General features: G+C 38.8%; 4 protein-coding genes across 9 annotated transcripts in view; 2 read left to right on the top strand and 2 right to left on the bottom strand.

Annotated features, from left to right (window-relative positions):
* The window catches only part of TTC3 (tetratricopeptide repeat domain 3), a 61,955-nt gene extending 58,699 nt beyond the window's left edge, over nt 1-3,256 (bottom strand). For 3 of the 6 annotated variants that reach the window (XM_027449122.3, XM_027449124.3, XM_027449123.3), the window contains exons 1-2: nt 3,043-3,256; nt 2,465-2,550 (exon numbers count right to left, since the gene is read on the bottom strand). In XM_027449122.3, coding sequence (XP_027304923.3) covers nt 2,465-2,550; nt 3,043-3,256 — 300 coding nt within the window. Of the gene's footprint in view, nt 1-2,464; nt 2,551-2,640 lie in introns of all 6 variants that reach the window. The other 3 variants (XM_072026898.1, XM_013093314.5, XM_027449125.3) reach the window with 3 other exon arrangements.
* PIGP (phosphatidylinositol glycan anchor biosynthesis class P) lies at nt 3,202-9,572 on the top strand. Its single transcript, XM_005012873.6, has 4 exons — nt 3,202-3,336; nt 4,121-4,193; nt 4,707-4,825; nt 7,652-9,572. The coding sequence occupies exons 1-4, from the start codon at nt 3,255-3,257 to the stop codon at nt 7,780-7,782; spliced, it is 405 nt and encodes a 134-aa protein (XP_005012930.1). The 5' UTR covers nt 3,202-3,254; the 3' UTR covers nt 7,783-9,572.
* Nucleotides 9,573-14,086: 4,514 nt separating this feature from the next.
* RIPPLY3 (ripply transcriptional repressor 3) lies at nt 14,087-20,492 on the bottom strand. The gene is made up of 4 exons (XM_005012874.6): nt 20,176-20,492; nt 18,948-19,017; nt 15,359-15,426; nt 14,087-14,348 (listed from the first exon to the last, which is right to left on the bottom strand). The coding sequence occupies exons 1-4, from the start codon at nt 20,283-20,285 to the stop codon at nt 14,201-14,203; spliced, it is 396 nt and encodes a 131-aa protein (XP_005012931.3). The 5' UTR covers nt 20,286-20,492; the 3' UTR covers nt 14,087-14,200.
* Nucleotides 20,493-26,396: 5,904 nt separating this feature from the next.
* The window catches only part of HLCS (holocarboxylase synthetase), a 125,465-nt gene continuing 124,943 nt past the window's right edge, over nt 26,397-26,918 (top strand). Inside the window, exon 1 of the mRNA XM_027449127.3 lies at nt 26,397-26,644. Within this exon, the coding sequence (XP_027304928.2) occupies nt 26,441-26,644 (204 nt within the window). The 5' untranslated portion in view covers nt 26,397-26,440. The remainder of the gene's footprint in view (nt 26,645-26,918) is intronic.

Raw genomic sequence — 26,918 nt, 5'->3', positions numbered from 1 at the left:
CACACTAGCAGATTCCAATAAAGATGTAACATGGAAGATGGAGACACCTGGGATATTTACTTCAAAAGTGTTCTGATCCACACTAAAATACTAATGCAGACACATCAACTAAGTTCATTACTAATGAACTAAAAATTAGTTACCTATTATTAACTGTAATTGTTTTGTAGTTAACTTTTGGTAGTTAACTAAAATACTAATGCAGACAATATGGACCTAGTCAGGAGAATGATTTCCATGTCCCTAGTTATTCTGAGTGGGAGTCTTTTATAAAATTTTAATAATGCTCATCATCATCATCTCACTATCCCCTATGTCCAATCTGAGATAGCTGAATTCTCCCTGCTCCCATCTCACCCCCTCCCTCCCAATCTTATTGCATCAAGAATAAAATACCACTAGTGTTCACCATTCTCCCTCATTTCTGGAAGTCTGCCAACTGTTTTCTGGGGGAAAAACAAGGAAACTTAAGGTCTGCAATATTTTGCACTATCAAATGACAAACCCCTTTGTATCACATCTTTATAATCCACGTATAGCATAGCCAAAAAGCAAACAGCAAAAAACTATTTTTTACTAGAGTTACCTAACACAATAGTTTAGTTGCATTCCTATAAAATATATATATATCTACATATCCATGATCTAAAAAGCATATTCACAGATTAATAGATCTGAATGAAAGCAAAGTTTTTTAATGGTTTAAGCAATGTATTAAATCACCCTAGGACAGCATTCTTCTAAAAACCTAGTCATTCACAATCAACTAATAGACAGCAAAATAATATTCAAGAATACCTAGGGAAACGCTTCAAGGTAACATACTCCAAATACAATACTTTAATGGGTTTAAAACATAGTGCTACATATAAGCCTCTCAAGCTGAAGAGTAAATTACTTTGTTCTGTTTTACAGATCTCTACAAAGTCTATTATCTTAACATGCATTGTATGTGTCATTTGATGCACACTATATGCATTGTGTTTATGTACAGCTGTGTTATCATTTCAAAGAAACACACAGCTATCCCTGAATGTGACTGAAGAAATGTATAGAAACAAACTAAATACCAAACGTGTCTTTCATAGTCCTTTATTCTTTCAGTGGCAGATTTCAGGGAAATACTCGCATGCTGTGCAATAATAACTTAATAACTTGACCTAAGGTGATGATAAAAAAAATCATATGAAAAAATCATCTTGCCCAAAGCAGTACTCCTGAACATCGATACACGTAAACCAAGGCTTACCCTTAAAAATAAGTTATTATAATGTGAACAAATTCAACAGACCACAGCACTAACAGAGAGGAAAAACATTAACTAGTATTTCAAAATCAGTTCAACTTGAAAGATGACTAAGAAAGTCTCATTCACTCCACAGCATGGATTTTGCTATAATATTAAAAAAATAACAATACCACAGCCCTCACCCCCATCCCCAACATCCATGATTGACATATCAAGCTCAAGGTGGTATTTCCACTAAAGCAGATTTCAAAAACATGATTTTTAGCACTTGCACAGACAGAATCAGGGGTTTTCTTTCCACAGCACAACACTCATATCACTTTAAAAGATAACACGTCTAGTATCCTATGCTAACACAACTGTTTAAATATTTTACTCTGTCCATAGCACAAAAAAAAGTCTTTATTGATATAAACAATTTCCAGTGAAACTCACTACTCTACTGGTAGCAGTCCCTAGTACAGATACAGATTTACTTATAAGAAAGTTACTTGACCTGTACTTTTTATTTCTGCATAGAATAAGTATCATGTGCCAGCTAGCTTGTATTTGGCAGCAGCAACATTTAGGATAAATAACCCATAACCGAATTCCCCAAGGAGCAGAAAGATGAACTGCCACAGTGTTCATCCTCTAAGATTCTTTGAACATAGCAAGAAGTGGAAAATAAGAGTCAAGGAATGCGTTCTTGGAAATAAGCAGAAGAATGCTGCAGTTTACGCAATAAAAGCAACAACTAAATAAGCAGAGGCCCTATGGGGCACAAATGACCAGGGGGAAAAAAAAAAAACAAAAAAAAAACACACACATAAAAGATGAGAAATACAAAGAATGGGTGAATGTTGTACAGTTAATTTGCTGTCTTGAACTTACACATACTGTTAGGAATAATTGCTCTGTGGTTAAAGGAGGTGTCACTGTAAGGTATGTCATCCCATACGGGGACTGGATACGCAGCCAAGAGATTGGTAAAGTTCTGTCGATGCGACCTACGCACCACTGTCTGGTTTTACATGATTGTATGCACACCCAATAAAAGTTGCCTGACAGAGATATACACTATCTGTGCCCTCACCAGATTTAGGGCTTTTGCAAGGGCGTAGCATATGGTGGTGTAAGATACCAGTCTGAACTCATCAAATTACAGATCAAGCCTGGGATTAAATCCCGCTGGAGCATCTCGCACGTTCTCCATCCAGCCCCAAGCCTACTCACCAATTCACAGCACGATTTGTCACCAGCATAAAAAGCCAAGGCTGCAAACTCGGATTCAGATATCGGTTCACCCATGGCGCATGACCCTGGAAGAAAAGGAGTCAGAGAAACACAGACTGGGGGGAGCCAGGAGGCAAACCGCCCGCGTTTTACGGGATCTACAACAACCGCGTCACCTTACACCTCCCAATTTTCCTGGAAGACACGCGTGACTTCTACACGACGTGCATTTCACGGCGTTTAAGCTGAAAACCGGTTAAAGGGCCTCACCCCAGCAGCCCCCCTTGAGCTGCCTCAGCCGCGCCCAGCCCGGGGTCCCAAGCACGGGTTGACCGTGCGGCCGGAGAGCTGCCCGTGCCGCTTATGGGTTGACCGTGCGGCCGGCGGGGCTCCCATCCCCGTCCCTCCCCGCGGAGCCCGGAACCGACGTGTCACAGCCCGGGCACGGCCTCGCAGCGCCGGTCACCCTCCTCAGGGCGGCCCGGGGAAGGAAAGGCGCTCAGGAGCCCAGCAGGGTGCGGGGAAGGAGGAGAAGGGGAGCGCCCACCGCCGCCACCCCCCCAGCGCCCGCCGCTCACCGGCCCCTCGGGAGCCGCGGCTCTGCTCCGGGACCCTCCCCGGCTCCGCCCGGTCCCCACCCGAGCGCATGCGTTCGCCTGCAGCTTGCTCGGCTTGCTCTGAGGGCGCATGTCCGGGGGGGGCTCCACGTCCTTCCTCCTCCTCTTCCTCCTCCTCCTCCTCCTCCTGCTGCTGCTCCCTCCCGTACCGCCCCCCAAGCGCAGAGCCCGGCATGGTGGAGAACTCCCCGGCCCCCCTGCCGGAGCGGGCGATATACGGCTTTGCTCTGTTTCTGGGATCCTGGTTCGGCTTTAGTGAGTACGCGCTGTGCTTGCGGGGCGAAAGGTGTCCGGCAGGGGAGCCCCGGGGTGCTGGAGTGGTGCTGAGCTGCTGCCTCCCTCCGGGGGCTGTTACACCGCCTGCCGCGGCAATGCCAAGTTGTGTCTGTCCCTCGTAGTGCTGCAGGGCTTGGAAGGTGTCACGGAGTCAAATGCTTATGTCAAAAACCCTCTGTGTTATACTTTTAGGAGCTTTTTTACTTGAGCTACTCGTGTTCTCACTAATCACGGTAGTGAAACCTTCCCCGCTCAAATGCTGAAAAACAAAATAAACAAACAAACAAAAACAAAACTAGGCCAGTCATTTCACTGCTGATGTGACAGGTGCTTTAGCATTCACTGGGCGTATCTTACATGCTCATACAGAGCTAAAGCTTGAGTGGGTGAAACCCTTTCAATGCAAGAAATGCTTCTGTGAATGTACTGTAATTGAATAGTAAAACAGGATCCTGCTACAAGTTTTTCTCATCTTAAGGAGGTAAGCAGAAGGGAAAGGATGTTGGCTAGATTAACTAGATGTTAATTCAAATATAAAAGCTATATCATATAAGCAGCTGCAAAACAGTTCCCCCATATTGGGCAGGTTTTGTGTGAGAGGCATATTCTACAATGTCTTGGTATAGCTATTTTGACTTTAATTGTGTAAAAGCAAAATACTGTCTTGGTATGTCCCAGTGTGAAAGTATTGATCTAAATCTTAAGAAGGAGGTCTAAAATGGTATCACTTGGACTGTTACCCCTTTTTAATTCTTTTGTGCAGTACTGTATCTTATTTGGGCATATGTTCCTGAGACTTGGCTCTTCTCACTGGGACTAACATACTGGCCTCAAAAGTAAGTTCAACTTTAAGCTCTTAAGTTCAACCTCAGACTCTTACTTTTGGATGTGTGTAATTATTTTCAGACAGGAAACAGTGAAACCATTTTTTAAATAGTGGTCTTAAATTTAATCCATTTTTTCCTGATTTTAAAAGACTGTAATCTTTATGAAGCATTATTTCATGTGGATAAGTAGTTATGTTGAAAATTGTAATGAAACAGATAGTATTTCAATGTTTTATGGTAAATTTGAAATTTTGTTTTCAGGGAGTTTGCCAATGAAAATACAGTAGACTTTAAAAAAAAAATCTATTAAATGAGTCTACTTGACAGTTTATACCCTCACTAGTTACAGTGATTTCTGCAGTCAGTTCTCGTTGGAGAAACCAGGGTTCCTACTCATCAGTAGTGTTTCTTTTCATGTTTCCAAGTTTGTGCTAGATGCAATAACAATCACTGCATTAAAACTGTTACATTGTTAGATGTTTGTTATTATAAAACGTAAATTTTGAAATCTGATTTCCTCAGGTACTGGGCAGTTGCTTTACCAGCATACCTACTAGTTTCTGTAGGAATTGGTTATATATTACTTTTTGGTATTAACATGATGAGTACCGCTCCACTGAATTCCACGAATACCGTTACAGGTAATATTATTGGTGTGGGGTTTTTTGGGTGGTTGGTTTTGGTTTGTTTTCAAGATTTTGATACTTAGCTGATAATTTCTCTCTCTATATATATATGTGTGTGTGTAGAATCATAGAATCATTCAGGCTGGAAAAGACCTCTAAGATCATCTAGTCCAACCTTTAACCTAGTACTGAACTCCGCCACTAAACCATGCTACTAAGTTCTACATCTACACGTTTTTTGAAGACCTCCAGGGCTGGTGACTCAGCCTGGGCAGCCTATTCCAATGCCACACAACCCTTTCAGTAAATAAATTTCTCCTAACATCCAACCTAAACCTCCCCTGGTGCAACTTGAGGGCATTTCCCCTCATCTTATCACTTGGTGCTTGGGAGAAGAGTCAGATGCCCATCTTGGTGTAGCATCCCTTAAGGTAATTGTACAGCACGATGAAGTCTCCCCTGAGCCTCCTTTTCTCAAGGCTAAAAAACCCCAGCTCCTTTAGGCACTCCTCATAAGACTTGCTCTCAAGGCCCTTTACCAGCTTTGTCACCCTTTGGATATGCTCGAGCACCTCCATGTCTTTCTTGTAGTGAGGGGCCCAGAACTGAACACAGTATTCGGGGTGCGGCCTCACCAGAGCCAAATACAGAAGGACAATCACTTCCCTGGTCCTGCTGGCCACACTGTTCCTGACACAGGCCAGGATGCTGTTGGCCTTCTTGGCCACCTGAGCACACTTCTGGCTCATGTTCAGCTGGCTATCGACCAACACCCCCAGGTCCCTTTCCACTGAGTAGCTTTCCCCCAGCCTGTAGCATTGCATTGGGTTGTTGCACCTCAAGTGCAGGGTACAGCATTTGGCCTTGTTGAACTTCATACTGTTGGCCTCAGCCCATTGATCCAGCCTATCCAGATCCCTCTTCAGAACCCTCCTACCCTTGAGCAGATCAACACTCATGCCTAACTTGGTATCATCTGCAAACTTACCAAGGGTGCACTCCATCCCCTCGTCCAGATCACTGCTAAAGGTACTGAAGAGAAGTTTCCTCAATACTGAGTCCTGGGGGATACCCCTTGTGACTGGCCTCCGGCTGGATTTAACTCCATTCACCACAAATCTTTGGGCCTGGCCAGACATTCTGTTTCTAACCCAACGAAGTGTACACACATCCAAGCCTTGAGCATCCGCCTTCTTTAGGAGAATGCTGTGGGAAATGGTGTCAAAAGCTTTACTGAAATCTAGGTAGACCTCATCCACTGAGCACATCACCTTGTCATAAAAGGAGATCAGGTTCATCAAGCAGGACCTGTCTTTGATAAACCCATGCTGACTGGACCTGATCACCTGGTTGTCCTGTAAATGCTGCATGATGGCACTCAAGATAATCTGCTCCATGAAATTCCCTGGCACCAAGTCAGACTGACAGGCCTATAGTTTCCTGAATCCTTCTTCCAGCCCTTCTTGTCAATGGGCATCACTTTTGCTGGCCACTAGTCAACTGGGACCTTCCCTGGTAGCCAGGACTGCTGATAAATGGTGGAAAGCAACTTGGCCAGTTCTTCTGCCAGTTCTCTCAGTACCCTTGGGTGGATCCCATCCAGCCCCACAGACTTGTGTATGTCTAAGTGGTTTAGCAGATGGCTAACCATTTCCTCGTGGATTATGAGGGCTTCACTCTGCTCCCTGTCCCTATTTACCAGCTCAGAGGGCTGGGTACCCAGAGAACTTGCTACTAAAGACTGAGGCAAAGAAGGCATTAAGTATTTCAGTCTTTTCCTCATCTCTTGTCACTGTGTTTCCCCCCACCTCCAATGCTGAAGATGCACGATGAAGATTCTCCTTAATCCTCCTTGTTTATATTTATAAAAATATTTTGTATTGTCTTTAACAGCAGTAGTCAGATTGAGTTCAAGTTTGCCTTTTGACCCTTCTAATTTTCTCCCTGCACAGCCTCATGACATCTTTGTAGCCCTTCTGAGTTGCCTGCCCCTTGTTCCAAAGCCCATAAACCCTCTTTTTCATCCTGAGCTCTAGCCACAACTCTCTGTTCAGCCAGGCCGGTCTTCTTCCATGCCAGCTGATCTTTCAGCATGTGGCCTGCTCCTGTGCTAAGAGGGAAAAACTCTTTGCTATTTGATGCAGTGGTCTCCAACTAGTGAAGCATATTCTTTTAGTAAAACAGACAACATTAGAGGAACAGGATTTGGGCCTATAAAGCTTGACCAGGCATGTTCTTCTCATGCCACCCTTTCACTTTGTGCCAATCCAAGAGCCTGCGTAGTTGTATGGCAGGTGAGATAGGGGACCTACACAGTTTGAAAAACAGCTACTCTTGTCTCTCTCTCTCTTTTTTTTTTTTTAGAGGGAACTGTTCGAAATGCACCTACAAACAAGTTTATGCTATTGTAAGAATGGGTGCTGCATGGTGATAAGAACAAGAAGCCAAGTTAAAGGGAGAGTGAACAGCATTTCCCAGCAGGAATCCTAATATTAAATGTCCACAGTACAGACTGAGCTATTCACTGTAGGGCTTGTTCATTCTGTTTATCTTCAGGTAGTTTTGGTTTAATGTCATACAGCATTTTAAACCAAGCAAAGTTCTAGACAAAGATTCCAGCAGAAGGGCAGGATTGATTTCTTCAGGGCTTTTTAATATATATATATATATATATATATATATATATATATATTCTAATATATGTTGATGTAAAGTGTTTCTGATTTACCATCTTGTTACACCTCAGCACTCAGTAGCTAATTTTATACAGTGTTGCCTTATGTAATATTTCTTCAAAGAAAATGTCTTTAATATATGGAATGTCTTAATTGTTTCCTGTAGATAACTATGCAAAAAAGCAGCAACAGAAGAAATTTCAAGAAGAAGCAATTCCAGCACTGAGAGATATTCCCATCAGTGAAGTAAACAGAATGTTTTTTCTTCCTGAAAAAGGAATCTGCAATAGCAGATAGTTATTATTAAGACTTGTTTGAATTAGCTGATTAGTTGAAGCATTGCGTAAGTAAAATCAAAACCTTCCCATGGTAAAAGAAACTTCTTTCTGATTTTATAACAGAGCTTTTTGTTCTGAATTTCTAACTAAATTATGTAAACACATTTCATTGAGATGGTTTGGTTTTATTATTATGCATGCAGCATAATAACTTGCACTGATATGAAAATTATGCCACATTAATTTACCTAACTGTTCTTTTGATTTTAAAATAGCATTCTATTACTTGTAGGTTGCTACTTGTGATTTCCTTCTGAGTAAAAGATAATATTTGGACCTAGCTTAATTTTGTTTCTCACTGTGTTTGGGGAGAGCACATGTGTTTAATTTATCAAATGCTTGAAGCTTTTTTATATAAGTTAAACTGAAGTGTTTACATTGTAAATGTATGGTTTTCATATGTAGATATTAGTAAAATATAGTTAATTTTTACTTCCTTAAAGTTAGCAACTTTCCTGTGATTTTATAATATTTGTTCTGGGTCAAGATATATAGTGGTTGACTTTTCTTTACACAGTTCTTCACTCAAGAAACTATTTTATTTTTTTCCCAAATTGGTGGACTTATTAACCATAGAACCACAGAATGGATTAGGTTGGAAGGCACCTTGAAGATCATCCAGTTCCAACCCCCCTGCCATAGGCAGGAACACCGCAACCTAGACTAGGTTGCCCAGGGCCTCATCCAGCCTGGCCTCGAACACCTCCAGGGATGGGGCACCCACAGCTTCTCTGGGCAGCCTGTGCCAGGGCCTCACCAGCCTGAGTGAAGAATTTAATCCTAACCTCTAATCTAAATCTCTCCTCTTTGGTTTAAATGGCTGAATGGTTTAAAGCTATTCCCCCTTGTCCTGTCATTGTCGAACTGAGCAAAAAGTTGCTCTCCATCTTTTTCGTAAGTCTCCTTTAAGTATTGAGGGACTGCAATGAGTTCACCTCAGAGCCTTCTCTTCTCCAGGCTGAACATCCCCAGCTCTCTCAGCCTTTCTTTGTGGGAGAGATGCTCCAACCCTCTGACCAACTTCGTGGCCCTCCTCTGGCCCCACTCAAACAGATCAACATCCTTCTTGTGCTGGGGGCCCCAAACGGATGCAGCACGCCAAGTGAGGCCTCACAAGGCAGAGCAGAGGGGCACAATCCCCTCCCTTGCCCTGCTGTCCACTCCTCTGTTGATGCAGCCCAGGACGCAGCCTTCTGGGCTGCAAGCACACGCTGCTGGCTCATGGCAAGCCTTTCATCCACCAGAACCCCCAAGTCCTTCTCTGCAGGGCTGCTCTCAATGAGTTCTTCTCCCAGTCTGTGCTTCAGTCTGGGGTTGCTCTGGCCCAGGTGTAGCACCTTGCACTTGGACTTGTTGAATCTTGTTAGGTTCACATGGGCCCACTTATCAATCTTGTCCAGGTCCCTTTGGGTGGCAGCCCTTCCTTAATTAAAATACCAAGATCACCAGAAATAAAGGATCTATGTTAAAAAAAAAATCTGAAACAACTTTTGAAATTACATTTATTGAGCTTTTTATAAAAAAATGAAGACTAGTTTGAAGGAACCCTCAGGTCCACCTTGTTATAGTCTGGATTGTAACAAAAAACACAGTAACTTACAGCAGTAGTTCAAGTATTTCTTAAAAAGTAAATGTTCTTTCATGTATGCTACATTTTAAGTGTTTTGTTGTTTGTGTGTGTTTTACAGGAATGAGTATTTATATCTAATCTTCATGACTGTAAATTAGTAAAATGCTTGTTCCTTGAAAGTTGTAGATTTCTTTGTGGTGTTTTGTTTTCCAGAGTGCTCTCAGTTGCTGTTATTTCCCCCTACCCCATTTTTGCCCTTCAGTTTATCTTAACTTACATGCCCAAACACTTATCTGTAGGGTGAATACAAGGTTTTATGATCAACAGACTTGAAGATGTATTTAGTCTTTTGTTAATTCTCTAGTTATGTTGTAGGCACTGAAGTATTGACTGTAATCTTTTTTTCTTTTTGTTCTCCCATGGAGTTTCTGTTCACGTTCTCTGTTCCTTTTGCTTTATGAGAAAGCAATTTTGTTTTTCATTCTAAATTGACAACTAGTGAAGGCCATGTTTCTGTTATCATTTAATGTAAGGATTAATTTAGTCCCCTGTTAAGGAATCCCAAATCCCTTCAGGATAAAGAAAAGCTACTGGAAAATGCCCTCAGGCCCTGAAAGCACACAAATTAAAGGATGGTAAACGTTGGACAAAGATTGTATCAGTGATGAATCTGCCTTTTCATTTAACTGCTGACCTCACAATTATGGGAAAACCAACAGAGGCACCTAAGTGAATAGGCAAACTGGGGCCATTTGTTTAAGTAAAACTTGCAGGCATGAAACTCAATCTTTGCTTTTCTGTCACTACTGTGTAGCGGTGCTTCAAAGGCACTGTAGTGACCTTTTCTTCAACTCAGGAATAATAATTGACACTTCAGAAGTTGCCTTTGTGATCAAAATAAAACTAGATAACATGGTGTATATGGGCTATCAAATGTGTTTTGCTAGGGGATACGTGTATTTTGTTTGGGATTCATTAGCTCATGGTCTTGCCTATGGCTGCAATTAAGCAAAAGATATACAGCTCTGCTGCAAAGAGAAGAGAGGTTCTGCCTTTCATAAACACACAGCGAATGTTAGCTATAGTTATTTAGAGGAGTTTTTATAGATTTTGCCTTACATTTTGCCATTCTAAGAAAACCTGAAGTGATTGAAATGTGTGCTAGTAGTGCCTTTCTTTACAAAACATACCTGTTTAAAGGCTTTGGATATCAGGTGTCCATTATTATCAGACTGAGGCAAAAACTAAGTAAATAAAAGCAAAACCAAAATTTGCCCCCGTTTTCACCCTTCTTACTTACCGATGGCATCTTTTCATAGCACAACTAGTAGAAATTAGTGGAATTTGATTCAGCTTCTGTTTTTTTTTCCCTTCAATTTTTAATGTGTTGGAGGCTGATGAGTTTTTACACATCTCACTATAAGCTTCATGTGATAAGACAAGCTCCCCCCAAATGGTATTGGAATGAATGCGTGTGTAAACATGTAATAAGAAATAACAAATGAGAGCTGTTTCAAACAAAAAGGATGAATGCCAAATAAAATTACAGAACTATGGTTGCCGAATTTGTATAATGATGATAAAGATTCCCTCCTTTCCATCTTAGCTATAAACAGAAGGGTAGTAACAATACAGGTGATGTTTATGATGTTGAAGTTGAGAAATACTGAATTAGAAACTTTGGGAATAGCTTCCCTTTTTAATCATTTCCATTACTTTATCTTGGATAAAGTCTTTTGAGACTTCAGAAAAGACTTGGATAAAGTCTTTTATTGCATTGCGCTGTGTTGAATGCTGTAAGCTTGGAAGCTTTAGCACAAATATTTAACTTATGCATATGAAGCAGCAGAAAAGCTAAATTCTCCGTGTATTCACATAATTTTATTTTTGTTGTAAGTATGTCATTAATAGAAGTATTTTTTCACTTTGTGATCAACAGGGAGGTGTAATAAAAGAGGTAAATGCCTGGTTATGAAGATCAAACATACAAGCATATGGAGTAAAATATGCAAATGTTATAAAACCTAGCACAGTTCTGTGTGTGTTAGTGTTTACTGTTCCTACACATAGGATGATTGCAGGAAGAAAAAGAAACAATAAGAAACATGGCAACTCAATTTTACTTCACTTTGTGAGCGTGAAAATGATGTAGGAAGCAATGCTGCGTGAAGAAACTTCTTTTGGCAGTAGTAAAACGGAGTTGGCTTTCTCCTTGTGATATGTAGGTATAGTTTTGTTGTTACCTAAAGCAATCTGAATTGTACAGGCTGTCTTAAAAATCGGAGTATAGTTTTGGGATGCTGTCAACTTGATTTGATGATCTTTAAAATAGATGTTGTGATGGGAGAATGGGCTAAAAGGTGTGTAACAACATTTAGGCAAATAGGCATTGTCTAGGTACCTCTCCAGCATTCAAGTACCAGTGGGACGTGAACTTACCTGTCACTCATAATTTTAGACAAACAATGGAAATGGAAAGGTAGCATTTGCTGAAAATGTTACAGTTGTTGAACTGGTAACAGAAGTTCTGCAAGATGAGGTCCTGAGCCAACAATCTAATCCGTAAAATGGTACATTTCTAGCCTTGTCTTTGAAGTAGTAAACTCATGATAAACTCATTATTTGGGGATGCTTTGTTATCTTTTTCCTGGAAATGATGGATGATTCTAAGGTCACTGAAAACTTCACAAGGTCAAACTGCAGATGAAGTAACAAACCAGAACTGAAAAGTGAAAATTAACTGCAGTTGAGAAACAGAGATGATATAATTAGTTCACTTCTAGTCTTTAGTTAATTGTTAGCAAACTGGTAAGGAATCACAATGCACAATTTATTTAAGGGTGCAAATAAGGTTATGTTGACATTGTAACATGAAGATACATTTGTTTATGTGATACACACACAAAATGCCGTTGTGTTTGGGAAAGAATAATGTAGCTTTAACTTCCTCTAATAACCATAGCTAAATACATGTATTATCAATCAGGAAAATAATACAGTAATAATACCTTAATTTGAAAATGGAATTTAACAGTAAAGGGAAAGGAAAAGAGACATAGTGTAGTATTGACTGAGAAACTGAATCAATTTATGCTGATAACATTTTGTCAGACCTCAGCAGATATTTAAGGTGATTTATTTTGATATTCCTAAGAGCCTTTGGTAAGACTGGTATCCACTATGCAGTTTCATTTTTCTAATAATAAGTTTGTTCTACATGCCTAATGATCATACTTCTCTGAAGCTATTTTTTTGTGTTTCAAAGGTATGGATTTGCAACAGCTCTTGCTCATGTAATTAAAACTACATCTGATGTAGCGCATTTAAGAACATGTTTCATGCAAGACCAAAGGTAAATTTAGCTCACATTCTCTCTCCAACACTGACTAGTAGTAGTACACACTCATGGAAGAGTAAAGATTAGTGCAAGAAGCTAGTAATGTTTCCCCAGGATAATTTTACAGCCTGTAACAATGTGAATCAGGAAGCTTTTGTGCAGCATCTTTATATTTTTCTTATGAAATTGTTTAATTTACTTTTTATAAGTAGGTAGACTATTAGTTTCCATGACATCACAGCATAGTCACAAGCTGAGTGAAGTATTCACTTTGTTTTAAACCCACTGCTCACTATTCTCATTTGATGTTCAATCATTTCCCACTATCTTCAAGCCTCTCAAATGTTCAAGACCACATTTACATATTCAATCATGTCTCCCAGGCTAAAAAGTTGTGATATTTTGTTGTTTGCACAGCTATATTTTCATTATCCTTTCTCCCCCTCTCACTTCATTGCATTTATTTCAAGTGTGAACATCAGCATCTAGAACACAGCGGGCTTACAGCATGCATTTTGAGTAGTTGATCTGCATTTATACGGTGGCTGCTTGTCTGGGATTTCTGAACCTCCAGCATTTTTCTTCCTGGAAATATTTTTAATGAAGCTGCTGGTTCTTGTCCAGGATGCTTTTTTACAGACCTCAGTAAGCCCCCCGAGGGGGTGGGGGAATTTGTAGCAAATAAGACAAAAAGTTAGTATGTAATACATTTTAATATGCCATTAACCTAAATCCTAGTTTTTAACCAACTAACTTTTTTTTTTTTTTTTCCTCCTGGCTGACAACAAGGCACTTTTCTGATTAGAGGGGGGAAAATTAAGTATAAGAGAGGGGAAAATTAAGTATAAGAGAAGATATCACAAGGCTGTCATTTAAAATTTGTCTTGGCAGGAAGTTATATTGGAATCTCTGTTAAAATTGCTTAGGTTAAACTGGCATACAGTGTTAAGAAACAAATATCCTCCCACAGAGCTAATAAACAATAGTCTTGTATTTGAAATCATTCATTTCTTAAATTCTTACAAACATTGTGTTTCAAAGCCTTCAGGTTATTATGGGGCTGTATGTTATATTATTTTCCCTCATGATCAGTCCTATTTTCATTTTATCCAGACTGCAATGTAAAAGAATAATGAATAACCAAAGACAGTGCTCTTCACATTCTTAATCCAAGTATTGCTTAAATCAACTCAACTTAAAACATTACAACTTTTTTTTTTTTTTTTTTTTTTTTTTTAAGTTTCAGGGTTTTATTTAAGTCTCTCAAAACACGAAAGGATTTCCTCTTAATTTCCAGTTGCATTGACTCATTCTTCTTGGGTATATAGGTATAAATAGTCTTCATAAGCTTTGATGTGTTTCTTTGTTCATTCAGATGTTTGTCCATGCGTTTGTGAGAGTTCCTTTCTTGATTTCTTGTTTTATTTATTTTTTGGTTACATTTTTATAAAGGCTGACAACTGTTTATTATTAGGCTGAACTGGTTTCTTCTTCATCTTCCTCAGAGTCAGTGTCATCATTGTAGAAGTGAATTGTAGCTTGTACTGGAAAACTAGCCAGAACCTTTTCTCCGATGTTATTAAGAAATTTTTGGGATTTGGACTTAGGCAAATATAGTCTGATAAGAAAACATTTGAAGAGAAAAAGTAAAACCATGAGACACTTTCCCAGCTAACCTGACTACTAAAATCTATTTTTATCTTTATTTGAAGGGAGAAAAATCTTGAGATTCTCTGTATTTTAAAATATAAATTACTAACTTAAAAGGTATTGTTAACTTTAAATTATCTCAGTTGATTTGGGCATATCTTGTATTGTATTTACCTAAGGTCCCTCCCTGATAACGTGTTGCCAGGGCAGTGATGTGTGTTTGAGACTTTTTGTTCTGTTTTTCAGCTCAGTACAGAATGGAAGCATCTGGTGTGACTGCAGAAAGTGAAGAGGGATGTTCTGGGATTCTGGCATTAAGATTAAAACACCAGATTAAAATTGGGGTGGGTTGACTCTTGCACACAGGCTGATCTTAGTGATTTTAGTGTCTCCAGGTGGAGGAGGAGGTAGACGCTGAGATTTTTTTCAAAATTCATACTATTTTGTATTGACACCTTGCATATGTCGTATTAATTTACATTTCAGGTTTTCACCTGTTTTCCCACTAAAGCAAAATTTATGTGGTCTATATACATATGCATGTGGTTTTGTGTGCATATGTATGCACATCTTTTCCTCTTGGTTCCACTTTGGGCAGTTTTCAACTAACTTGACAAAGGGATAAAGGTCATACAATTTAAATTTCTACAACTTCTTAAAAATGATGCTCATAAAGAAGAGGGATATTCCAATGCAAATATAAATTAGATCAGACAGGATCATGTTACTTCTTTTAAGATGGCTTTTTTTTTCTTTTCTTTTTTTTTTTTTATATTATTAGAGTATTGTTTCGGGTTTTGTTCAGCCTGGGCAACTTTCCTGGTGGGCAGATAAAAATCTACAGACTTTGGTGAGTAGTTAAACTGCATGACTAAAAAGAAACACTGCAGAGACAAACTGATAGTTCTCCGTAGAAGAAACATGATTTTTCTTGGAGACTGTTACTTTCCCTATATGAAGTGATAGGATTTAACTCACCTCACTGGATGTTGAAAACCCAGGGCTCCTTTTGATCTAAAATTCATTAGCTGACCATCCAGTTCTGACTGTAAAGAGACATTATATAGAATAAGCTAAAAATGACAAATTCACTCTTCTACAGGTAACTAAAATTCTACGGTAGTGTTGCTTTGTTTGGTGCTCTGCATTTTTTCTGCTGACTAAACAGACTTTGGAGATTATTTCTGCCCACAGGCTGCCCATAGTTGTGCATTTGACAAAACATTTGAACTTGTGTTTTTATGAGCCATAAAGCTGTAAAGTAGTGGACATTCTGCTTAAGATCTTGTGGAATATCTGTAGAGACTGGTGAGCTAATAACATCAAATATCATCAAATCAGTGATTGGAAGAGAAAAGGGTTATCAATGATTGGGGGTTTAGGGGTTTATAAAATACCTCTTTAACTAACCAGTAGGTTGGAGTTGGAATGTTCAAATCAGCAAGCTTAATTTTAATCAAGGATCACAAGTGCATTAGGTGTCCAAACAGTAAAATCAAGAGACAGCTGGCATCTGGTATTTCTATTCAAACAGTGATATAAAAAGCAAGCATTTTTTGATACATCAAACTGTGTAGCAAAAATCCATTTTAAATATCAAAAGGAAAGTTAGCAAATAAACGCTTCAAAATTAAGGTCACAGTAAAAAAAAAAAAAAAAAAAAAAAAGAATTGAAGAATTGGCAGAAGAAGTTTACATTACCAAATCCCATTACGACTGTAAACCTGAAAGCAACTTCCAAAGTCATTGAGCCCTATTACTTGGTCTTGTAGGCATACATGTATGTTCTCTTCCGCATCTTCAAATAAGATTTTCTCCTTCTATTACTATAAACTTCACTTTGCATAAAATAATAGATTTAACTTCGCTGCAATATAATTTCTAGTGAACAAAATCTAGAAGCTGTCTACTATAAACAAAGATGACTTATGCCACTGTCAGAGCAATTCATCTATCTTTCTGAGGAAGTAGGCCTAAGCATGAATATTTTGGTGGGCCCCCAAAAGCCCTTGGGCTACAGATTGAGCAAGGGATCTTAAAGAATTATCTCTGTATTTTTTATGTTGGTCTTATCTCCCATGCCTGCCTGTTCGTCTTGTAGCCAGAACGTTTTGTCTTCAGGCTGTTAGGTTTTTAATTGGGAGACTTCTTTGTTTTCACAGTACCTAGTAAAACGGGTTCCTGATCTGGCTGAACATTGTCAGTGTGATCATAATATTTATGTTAAATAATAAAAACATACACTGTTTTTATTTTCTCATATTTAGATTAAAATTAAAATAGTCTTTTTACCTTAATTGACCAGTTTTTTTCTTGCTATCTTCTGTTCAGAAGATAGCATATATATTTAATATATATATAATATGTAGCATATATATTTAATATATATATTTAAAATTATATATGCAATAACATGTGTTGATTAAACACATATATATGTACATTTTTCTTTTCAGACTGTAATACAGCATTTTTGGAAAGCAATTTGATAAACCCAATTAACTGCAAATCTAATTCAGCTGTTTGCATATAGCAGAACATGTTCAGTGCTAATTTGTATTATGTTGTAGATATGGCATAACTTTAAATCGATTTTCATGGCTCTTCTTCTGGCATAAATAATATTTGCATTTAAGTTGTATAAAAAAGATTAATTTTTATTTAAGGAAAATATCAGGCATAAGTAAACAGGGTGTATTGTAACACATGATCTTGGCAATAGAAGTACAATTATTTATTTAATTATTTATTTTACCAGTGCTTCTGTTTTTTAGTCCTTTGCTTGGCATTGTTTAATTTCTCAGGTTAGAGTTTTATAAGTATATTCTTAAATCTTCTATTTAGTTACACAAATGGAGTATATTGACACTTATTTGCTTCTGTTCAGTGCTTGGAATGTCAACTGATCCATAAAACACTGGCATTTGTATGTATATGTTGTAGAAAATAGAAGTATATGGCATGCAACTAACTAGCAAAACATTGTGCTCAACCCATTTTTGAAGGCCTTCTCCTAGACACCTCAATAACCTTGCTGAAGAAGATGCTTCTTTTTTCCCACAGCTGTGGGATATCCCTATGCATCAGCCAGCACCTCTTTCCACCTATACACCACACAAAACATCCAAGCATCTTTCCTCATTTGTCAAAAGTACATATGAAAGGTCTCCTAAAGCCTTCCCTGAGCCCTCATCTCATTAGGTCCCAGGTTACAGAGGCATCTGCAGTGCGAAAGGAAGATGAATGGACCATAAGGAGTGGATGAGAAGGATCTGAGCAGCTTCAGGCAAGAAGGAGAAATGTTTTTTAAATTTATAGTTTTTTTCAAATGAACTGTTTCAGCTGAACTTAGTGTGAAACAATGCCAAGCTGTCAGCATGAATGTTACGCTAGTGCTGCTAACATTAGCAAAAATTCATGCGTGGATTGTTTTTCTTGCACAAATGTTAAGAAGCCCAAGTGTGGATTAAAACTTTCAAGCTGTTTGAATACAATTTCTACAAAAATGGAATTTCAGTAATAAATCACAGTTTCAGAAACCTTAATTCCTTGAAATTGTAAGTATACAATCCTTCTTCTGAGAGTAGGGTAGCCCTCATTCTTAGCAAGGTTGCAGGTGCCTTTGGGAAGGACATTCTTCTACAGGCTTTCCCTAACGTGCTTGCCAGGAGTATGGCACTCTAAAAGATCCATATAGCTACAGCCTCCATCTTCAAGAGGCAAAAAGTACATGATAAAAAGATACTTCACATGTTAGAATATAGTACAAACTATGATTCTTTAAAGACTTGCACTAAGGAGAGTTGTCTTAACCTGCTGAGCTTTTGATAAAAAGTTGGAGATGTAACTGTGGATCTGATGCTGCAAAAACTTACAAAGGCACTTAAAACTAAGCACTGGAGCACCATTTCAATACATTTTTTTCAAGTTTGCAGCATTGGGCCTTATGTTGAATGTGCTTCAATGTCTTTTTATTTTTATCCTCTGATCTAACAAATCTTTCTAAAATGAGTAAATAGAACTAATAATCTCTGGGCCTTTCAAAGGCATTTTTCAGTATGAGCTTTTAAATTGATTTTTCTTTTGATTTCTTAGCTAGTTTAGCTATACAACATCCCTCTCAAACATCAATCAACAAAACTGTGCACCTGAAGGTATATTTTTCAAATTTCATCTTAAAGTCATTTTCACTCCCAACTCTTTTTTTGCCATATACACAATATCATGTATGGGCTAGGGGATATTTTAATTCTTGTAATTAAGCAAGTAAAAGCTGATGCTAAAATTTGTTGTTGTCTTAGTGAGCAGTGCTCTCTGCAGCTCCTTCAGAGTTCGTAGTGATATTATATCTAATATAAATTAGAGGTACTCTTAAACATTCTCATGTATAGAGCATTGTAATTCAAAACATTTTTAATACTGAAGAAAATGCTTTTAAATTGACTTTTTTTTTTTTTAAGAAAAAAAAAAAAGAAAAGAAGACCAAGCCTCACTTCCTCTGTTCAAATAGCTTCAATTTCTGCACCTGTTTTCTATAAGGATTATTTTCTCCAGAATTTAATCTCACCATTTGTTGATTCTCTGTCATTTCACCATCTCTGGCTGTGAGCATCCAGGGCCTCCATAAAACAGGGCTGCTGAAAGATTAAGATAGAATAGCACTCCCACAGTTAATTCTCTGTCGTAATATCCATACAGTATCCGTTCAATACAAATGCTTTTGTTAGATTCTGCTGGCATCTTTTGAAAAAACTTTTTCTCCACCACATTTTGATCATCGATTCATATAATATCTGAGTTGGAAGGGACATATTTTGATTTGGTAAATGTGATTTCAATGGCAATATTAATCTGTCCTCTGTCTATGATCTGATTGAACAAGTTAGACAATCACTTACACATTTTTAACGAAGGTATCATTTCCTATTAAGATGTCACAGCTCAAAGGGACTGCATTGCACTCCAAATGATGATGTAATTAATACTGAAATATTTTCTGTTTATGCAGTACTGCTACAAAATAAAAAAATAACTCTAGTTCTCTGATGCTATGTCTAATTAAAGGTTACATATGGTCATGGTGTGCCTGGTTATTTATTGATTAGACAGCTTCAGCATTAAACTAACATGGGCAATCAGATCTAATTAGCTTAAGAGAGCATATACTGTCATGGATGCTATGTGTCCCATTTTTTGGTGATGGCTACTACAATTTTAAATGGCATTTTCAGTAGTACTTTCCTTCTCTGCTGCTGTTACATACAGTAGGGGAAATGAAAAAGTGTTTTTATATGTAAAAGGTAAATAAACTTTAAAAAAATCAGTTATCGCAACCTGAATTTTCATCTGCTTCCATTTACAAGTAAATCCTGAAATATTTGAGTGGAGAGTATAAAATATTGGAATAACAAATAAAAAATACAAGTTCCAAGCAAAATGTTTTCAGAAAAGTATTTTACCCATTATTTCTGAAGTTGAAAATTCTTTTTTGTTGTTCGTTCAATGCCAAAAACACTACATTCAAATGATACTTACAGTCTGGGCTTCTTAGTCATCTTGAAAGTGACCATGTTGTTGTTCTTAGTGGCAGAATCCATTTATTGCTCACCTTGTGGTACAGCTGGTGGTATTATTTTAAAGGGGATGCTCAACAGTGCCTATAGACAGATACAATACCTCTCCTTCGACTGGATTCCTGTTTTAAGGGAGTCGTATGCTTTTCAGCTCATAGTATTTCTGGAGAAGCTTGGAATGGAAAGTTGGTGAAAAAAGTTCTCTGCCTGTCTCTGTCTTACCTCTGTGGCTGTTCTCCTGGATGGAGCGAGTGTTGCTGGGTGTCTCGGGAGCAATGACAGACGTGATCCACTGTAGCCCGGAGCGAGAAATCTGCAGCTGCACCCTCCATAGTTTTTGACCGTCTAAAGCCTGCTGTTTCTGTGGCAGGCTGACTGCTTGTCTTGGCCTCTCAGCCCCTCCTTTATCTTAACTCCCAAAGCATGCTTACCTAAAACAAACATGGCCTCAGGTAAAAGGAGAGAAATGTCCTTAATGAGTTTTCTTTTGACTCCTCCAAATAGTTCAAAGATGTGGTTCTCACATGGCTAGGCTCCTGGTGAGAGCAGTTCTAGAGAAACAGACTTTTTATTAAGCTTAGTTAACAAATCATATTGAATAATGTTTCCTTTGTCTTTCTGTTGATGTTTTACAAAATCTGTATTTGTTCTGTATGAAATATACAATGGTTTACATTGTGTGTGTCTTGGGAAAGCTCATCAGCATCTGCTCCTAAAAAAATGTAACTGAAATTCAAAGAGAATTTTAAGTATACATAAAAAATTACAATGACTGAAGTCTTTTCCATTTTCTAACTTCAAAAGATAAAAAGATACCAAAATTCAGTGAAGGTGAGAGGATAGGCCTTGTGACTTCCTCGAGGCTATTGGGATGTTCCTTTAATTTGCTTGTTATTTGATGGATGAAGAAGAAAGCTTATGCCAAGAAAGATTACTTCATCTTTTCAAAGAATAAGAGTTACAAATTCCATTGCTTTGAGGAATGTTTTATTTCACAATATGCAATATATGGTTTAAGCCTACAAAGAATGAATAGGAACAGTCTAAGCTTCCTCCCTACTGTTTTCATTTGTACTAAGCATTACTTGTTACCTATTACATTGTACAAGAACGATTTATTACCTGGTGGGTGACATTATCTGATTTTCATTGTTATGGTTCATTGCAACAGTTCACTTTGTTTCCTTTATTTCTCAATTACTGCAGAGATGCGAGAGGATTATAAGAACCTAATACTGAATTCTCTTCCCACTGGTGCTGTTTACACATAGACATCAAAGAGAACAGGTTGAACTCCCAAATATAATCAGCTTCTACTGTGAACTTTTTTCCCAGAGAGAGAAAAATAATTTTGCTTAGTGAACATGGATTGTCCATTGATTATTCAGAATGAATTAGATCCTTGAGCTGAAAAAGCCATCAAAACATTCACTTTGAGAGGATGCTGGCAATTCTCTGTGGGAGACATGTTCCTCCTACATGAGCCTTCATGGCTCTTTTCCAAGCTGTGATACAGCAGAAGGTAGCACATGTCCAGTCAGCAAGAAAGGGCAGGACTCACAGATGAAGACCACTGGATATACTTGCTTGAGAGACATCATTTTCCTTTGTTATTGCTCTGTATTAGAAGACATTCTGTATCTTTGCACTTTTTTTTTTCTTGAAATTAAGTTTTCCTATTCCCAACAGGAAGGAATTTCAGTCAGATTTGAAAGACTGATTTTCCTATGTTGGTGCAAGTTGAATAGTTGTGTTAGCTACTTGACTGCTAAAATAACAGCATTACAGAAGTACTTATGTTTTTGAAGTAGTCTTACGTAACATATTCTGGAATTTGATGTGTTGAAGACCAACATTTACATTAATTTTCCCCATTCTTTAAAACAGCCATTCTTGCTGTGACAAATAGACACAGTTTAAACTTAAAAGGTCAAAGCCATTAAATGCTGTTCTGGAAAGCACTGACTGGAACAGAGGGCTCTGAGTCTAACTCTACGCCCTCCCATGTTTCAATGCTGTGTAATATTTGTAAATTTGTAACTAAGTAAATAAGACTGCATTTGAAAGAAAAAAAAAGTATATGAACAGTCTCTGTAACTTTAAACATTTATGTATCAAAATCAGTACAATTATTGAAATGAAGAATGTAGTGATTAGTGTTCAAATAACTGTATATTAAATAGCAGCATGGGTTCTAGGAAAAAAATAAAAAAAAAAGCAAACTTCCTAAGTAACCTGAATTATAATTACATATTTTGCTGAATTACAGTCTTAAATACAAATATGTAATTTCATCAGCTTAGTTTTATTTAGATCTAATTTAATTTGATAGCTGAAAAGGAAGTGTGCATTACACAACTGATGTCTATGGTCCCAATCTTGCAATCGGATCCATATGTGGGGATAATTGATTTATAGCTCTGGAAAGGATCTGCCAACAGGGATATTAGTGCAGAATTAAACCCTAAAATACTAAAGCATAGCTCTCTGGAATATGAAAAGTTACCATCAAATAAATCTGTTAATAAAGCCCTGCAAGACCAAATCTGTTATAAAATTATTGAACATATTATATTGTTAATGAAGTTATAATGTAATCTGATGTAATCAATAGGTAACATAGAAAAATGTAAGTTAATATTACATTGTTGTTTTAATCAATTGAAGCATACATTTTTAATGAGTATTTTCATGGAAATCACTAGCTAAATTCAGGTTACAGATATGTAGAAAATGGTTTAGTCCAGTAAAATACGAGCAGCTGTATTAATGTTTGATCTCTAGTTTCAAAGAAAAAGGAAAAAGAAAAAGACAAGAAGAAAAAAAAAAAAAAAAGGATTGGTTACTCCATTCATAGCTGTCTAATTGTAAGAATCATAGAATAGTTTGGTTAAAAAAGACCTTAAAGACCATCTCATTCCAACCCTGCCATGGGCAGGGATACCTCCTAGACCAGGTTGATAAAGCCCCATCCAGCGATGGGGCATCCATGGCTTCTCTGAGCAACCTGTGCCAGTGCCTCACCACCCTCTGAGTGAAGAGTTTATTCCTTGTATCTATTCTAAATGTTCCCTCTTTTAGTTTAAAGCCATTCCCCGTTTTCCTGTCACTGCACTCCCTGACACAGAGTCCCTCCCCAACTTTCCTGTAGCCCTCTTTAGATACTGGAAGGAAGAACTACTTTACTCTTTGCAATATACTTACTTTAAATATGAGGTGCTGCGTTTGGTGAAGAACACTTCACAGAATCAGAAAATACTGATTCTGTTACAAATGCTTGTCTATTTCTGATGGAAACCTGTTCTACTCAGTTTTCTCATGAAAGCACTTATGCATTTGCAAGAAGAAATAATACTCAGTATGAATTGGATAGGTCCAGGAGTCAGGTTGATTCTAAAGCATTTATAGTTTTAAATAATACTTGGCATTAAACAACATAACATGGGCATTTGTAGCCATTAATAGCATGCAAAGCTCCTCAAAAATAAATTGTTGGAAAAATTCTCATGGGACAGGGAAGCGGAAGAAGCAAAGTCATTTACAAAGTACAGCAAAGCCAGTCTCATAATACTCATTTTAAAGTTTTAAAAAAAAAAAAAAAAGAGAGAGAGAGAGAGAGAGAGAAGCTCTTCCACATTGGGGTTTCATGGTAGACTTGACCCTCCTGTTCTGAGTCTTTTGGAAGCCTTCCCACATTGGCTTTTTAAAGAGTCTAAAGAGACTTAACCGTCTTTGCTGAAATTGGTCCATCTATCTCATTTAAGGGTGGGTCCCCCAGGCTGCAAGCAGAAATTCAAAATTTAGCCTATGCCTTTTATTCAGGGTTTACCTAATTCTCTTTAAACAATTTCATGTCTGTGTGTGCCTGTGTTCTGCATCTTGCAACATTTTTCTGTAATCTGTTCTCTCTGACAAATACGCAAGAGTTCTGGGAAGTCTGAGAGCTAATATTACTCACCATTTATTTTCAAGGCTTCCTTCCACCCCCCTTTATGGAGAAACTGATTGACATAGTTATTTTAGAATACCTATTTTAGTAAATTTCCTAGTGCGTAAATGGCCTTGACTTTATAATAATACAAAAGAATGTTTCCCAGTATAAAATTCCTAACCTTTTAATCAACCTGTCACGATTAAGTCTAAGCTACACTATGACAGAAATTTGAACACCTACAGCAATGTTATGGCTTCAAATCGTTCTTATTGAAAATGTTCCAACATCTCACTGTCTTAAAATGGTGACTGTTTTTGCCTATATATTGTTCTGCTTTACATTCCCTTCTATCATGAAGTTTTGACTCATTTTTCTCATATGTTCATAAACTTTTGCAGGGCGAAGCAACCTTAAAAAAAAGGGGGGGGGGAATCAAAACATAGTTGACAGCATTCAATGCTGTCATTGAATACTGAAGGATTAAACAAAGTATGTTCCTCATCGTGCAAAGGTTATATAAACAGTTGTGTTTTGCAGTGTGCTCTGAAGGTCAGCAATGCATGGGCTGTTGAACTGTTACAGGGAAAGTGAATTCCAAAGCTGAGAGCTTTCTTTAGAGGCTGTACACTTGGCTTGTTTTCTTTCTTTTGATGTGCCTGTAAGTATTTTGTGTAAGATGTGTAAGTATTTTGACTTCCTGCATAAGATAATCCACACAAAGAAACAGTGCATAATGCAAAGTTAGAACCACTAGAGACTTAGTTTCTCTCTCTGTAGAATATGTAGAGGATATAGTAGCGATACAAGGGTGATACTTCATAAGCTTGAAATGGAGGGAGGGAATTGTTTAAATTATTTGACATTCCAACTGAAAATGTCAAACATCTCCACCATGTGTTGTAGAAATTAAAATTATGTCAGAGATTCCTGTCATTTTGGATAAGGTTCTGCTGTGGGTGCAGATTTATAGAAATAAAAATGTCTGTCACGGTACTAAAAATGCCTGCCATAGTACTGGTGGTGTTTTTTGATATTGATACCCATGCCAAACTGCATGGCTGATCTGTTCCTTGTTTATCTGCAATGCTACTGTGGTGTTGCTGGAGATTCTTTTGGAAAATTGTGATTTTAGAATACCTATTCTCGTAAATTTCCAAGAGCATAAAAGGCCTTGAGTTCAGAATAATAAAAATGAATGTAGCTTCATGTCCTGTTCAGGAAATGATTGTTACATATCAATCAGCTACAACTGTTTAATGATGATGTCACTATCTTTCTTTTAATCTTTTTGCAGTTTTCCTCATATTTTTTCTTCTACTCACTAAATAGCCTCCAGGATTAGGCTGATATGTGTTCTTTTTACAGAACTCAATATTACCACTACACTAGACCTTTCGTGTAAAATATAAGAATTATTTCATAACATTCATGCATAGACCTGCCAGCTGAGTAGTGGATACCTTGTGTAAGTTTGTTTACTGCTTCCTCCCAATTGGCAAGCTGTGTCTGTAGCACACAGGGCACATGCCCATCACACAGTTTTATTCCCCAATACACTCTTCACTCCCGGTTCAACGACCTGCCCCTCAGAACAGTGATTTCAGGTTTCCTATTTGGCGAATCCTATTGAATTAAACGAATATTTAAGTGAAATCAAATGTGTCAGCTCGTGCCTGCTTTGCCCTCTGGTGGCTATCCGTATGTACAGGGTCTGATGTCCGGTGTTTTTCCTGTGTTTGTGACCAGAGACGCTGCTCCCATAAGATGCAATGGACCCTAAAATAAGGTTGGGTGGCAAAGCTGAATCATTCTTGAGGAAGAGAAGACTCGTTCCATGTTTCTGCATGAAAGCTAGCAATACATTTGACTGTTACTGTTTTGTCTACTGCATATACTTTCATACAACTCACCTGACAGGTGAGGAAAGATATTTCTATAGCAGAAACATGAGTCTAGTCCTCTGAATCGCATCTATAACGTAATGTGTGCGTGGCAGAGCCCATAATCCACAACGCTAAACCACTAAATACTTGCTTTCACCGCAAAACATTGTTCATGTGGACAGCATTGACTGTGGAGAGCAGGAAAATGAACGATCCCTTGAGGAATTGGGTCAGAACGGGTCAAAACGCTTGGGAAAGGCGGATATACGCTACTCCCCACTGCCCATCCCGCAGGAACTTTGTAAGGATTCACACCACACACGAATACAAAACAGGTTTTTATTTATTTTAACTAAATATGTTTAATTATTTTCCTTTCGCTTGGTTTCAAACGCAGTTTTGCCTTGCGGGCGGCACCGCACCCCCTCCCGCGCCCCTTGAAGGCTCCGTTGGGGCAGCGCCGCCATTTAAAAAAGGGCGGGGGCGTCATGCCGGCAGCCAAACGGAGAGGCGGAGGGGAGGGAGGGAGCCAACAGGGGGTGGGCGTGGCTCGGGGCGTGGCTCGGGGCGTGCCCCCGCCCGGCGGTTGCCGGCCGTTGGTGGCCGTTGGCGGGGCGGGGCGGTTGGAGGCGGCGGTTGAGGGGGGTGGGGGGGTGGTGCCGCGCCCGCCATGCTGATCACGCTGTGCTACCTCTACCTATGGGCGCGCTGGGGGCCCTGCTCGGCCGCGCTGATCCGGCGCACAGTGCGGCGCCTGCACCGCTCCCGCTGCTCCTTCACCTTCTGCTGCCGCTGCTGCCGCCGCGCCGCGCCGCCCGACGAGCGCGTGTGCCTCAGGCTGGGGAACAAAGTCTTCTTCACGGACGAGGCGCAGGTAAACGGGGAGTGGGGGGACGGGGCAAGGCGAGAGGGGCGGGGAGCGGCCGCGCCGGCAGCGCCCCCCCCCCCCCGGTTGCCGTGGCGACGGCTCAGCCGTCGCCACGGCAACCGGGGGGGGGGGGGCGCTGCCGGCGCGGCCGTCCCCTCCCCAGGCTTAAAAAATGAGAAATAAATGTTTATTTGCGCTTTGGGGAGTTAGGAAACCCCTCCAGAGATCCGTTATTTTTTTCTTTTTTCCTTAAAGTTTGGCGTAAAGTCAGGGCTCTTAT

The sequence above is a fragment of the Anas platyrhynchos genome, chromosome 1 (genome assembly GCF_047663525.1).
Source record: "Anas platyrhynchos isolate ZD024472 breed Pekin duck chromosome 1, IASCAAS_PekinDuck_T2T, whole genome shotgun sequence".
NCBI lineage: Eukaryota > Metazoa > Chordata > Aves > Anseriformes > Anatidae > Anas > Anas platyrhynchos.
Note: the sequence above shows the minus strand (reverse complement) of the source record. Positions and strands in the feature narration are given on the sequence as shown.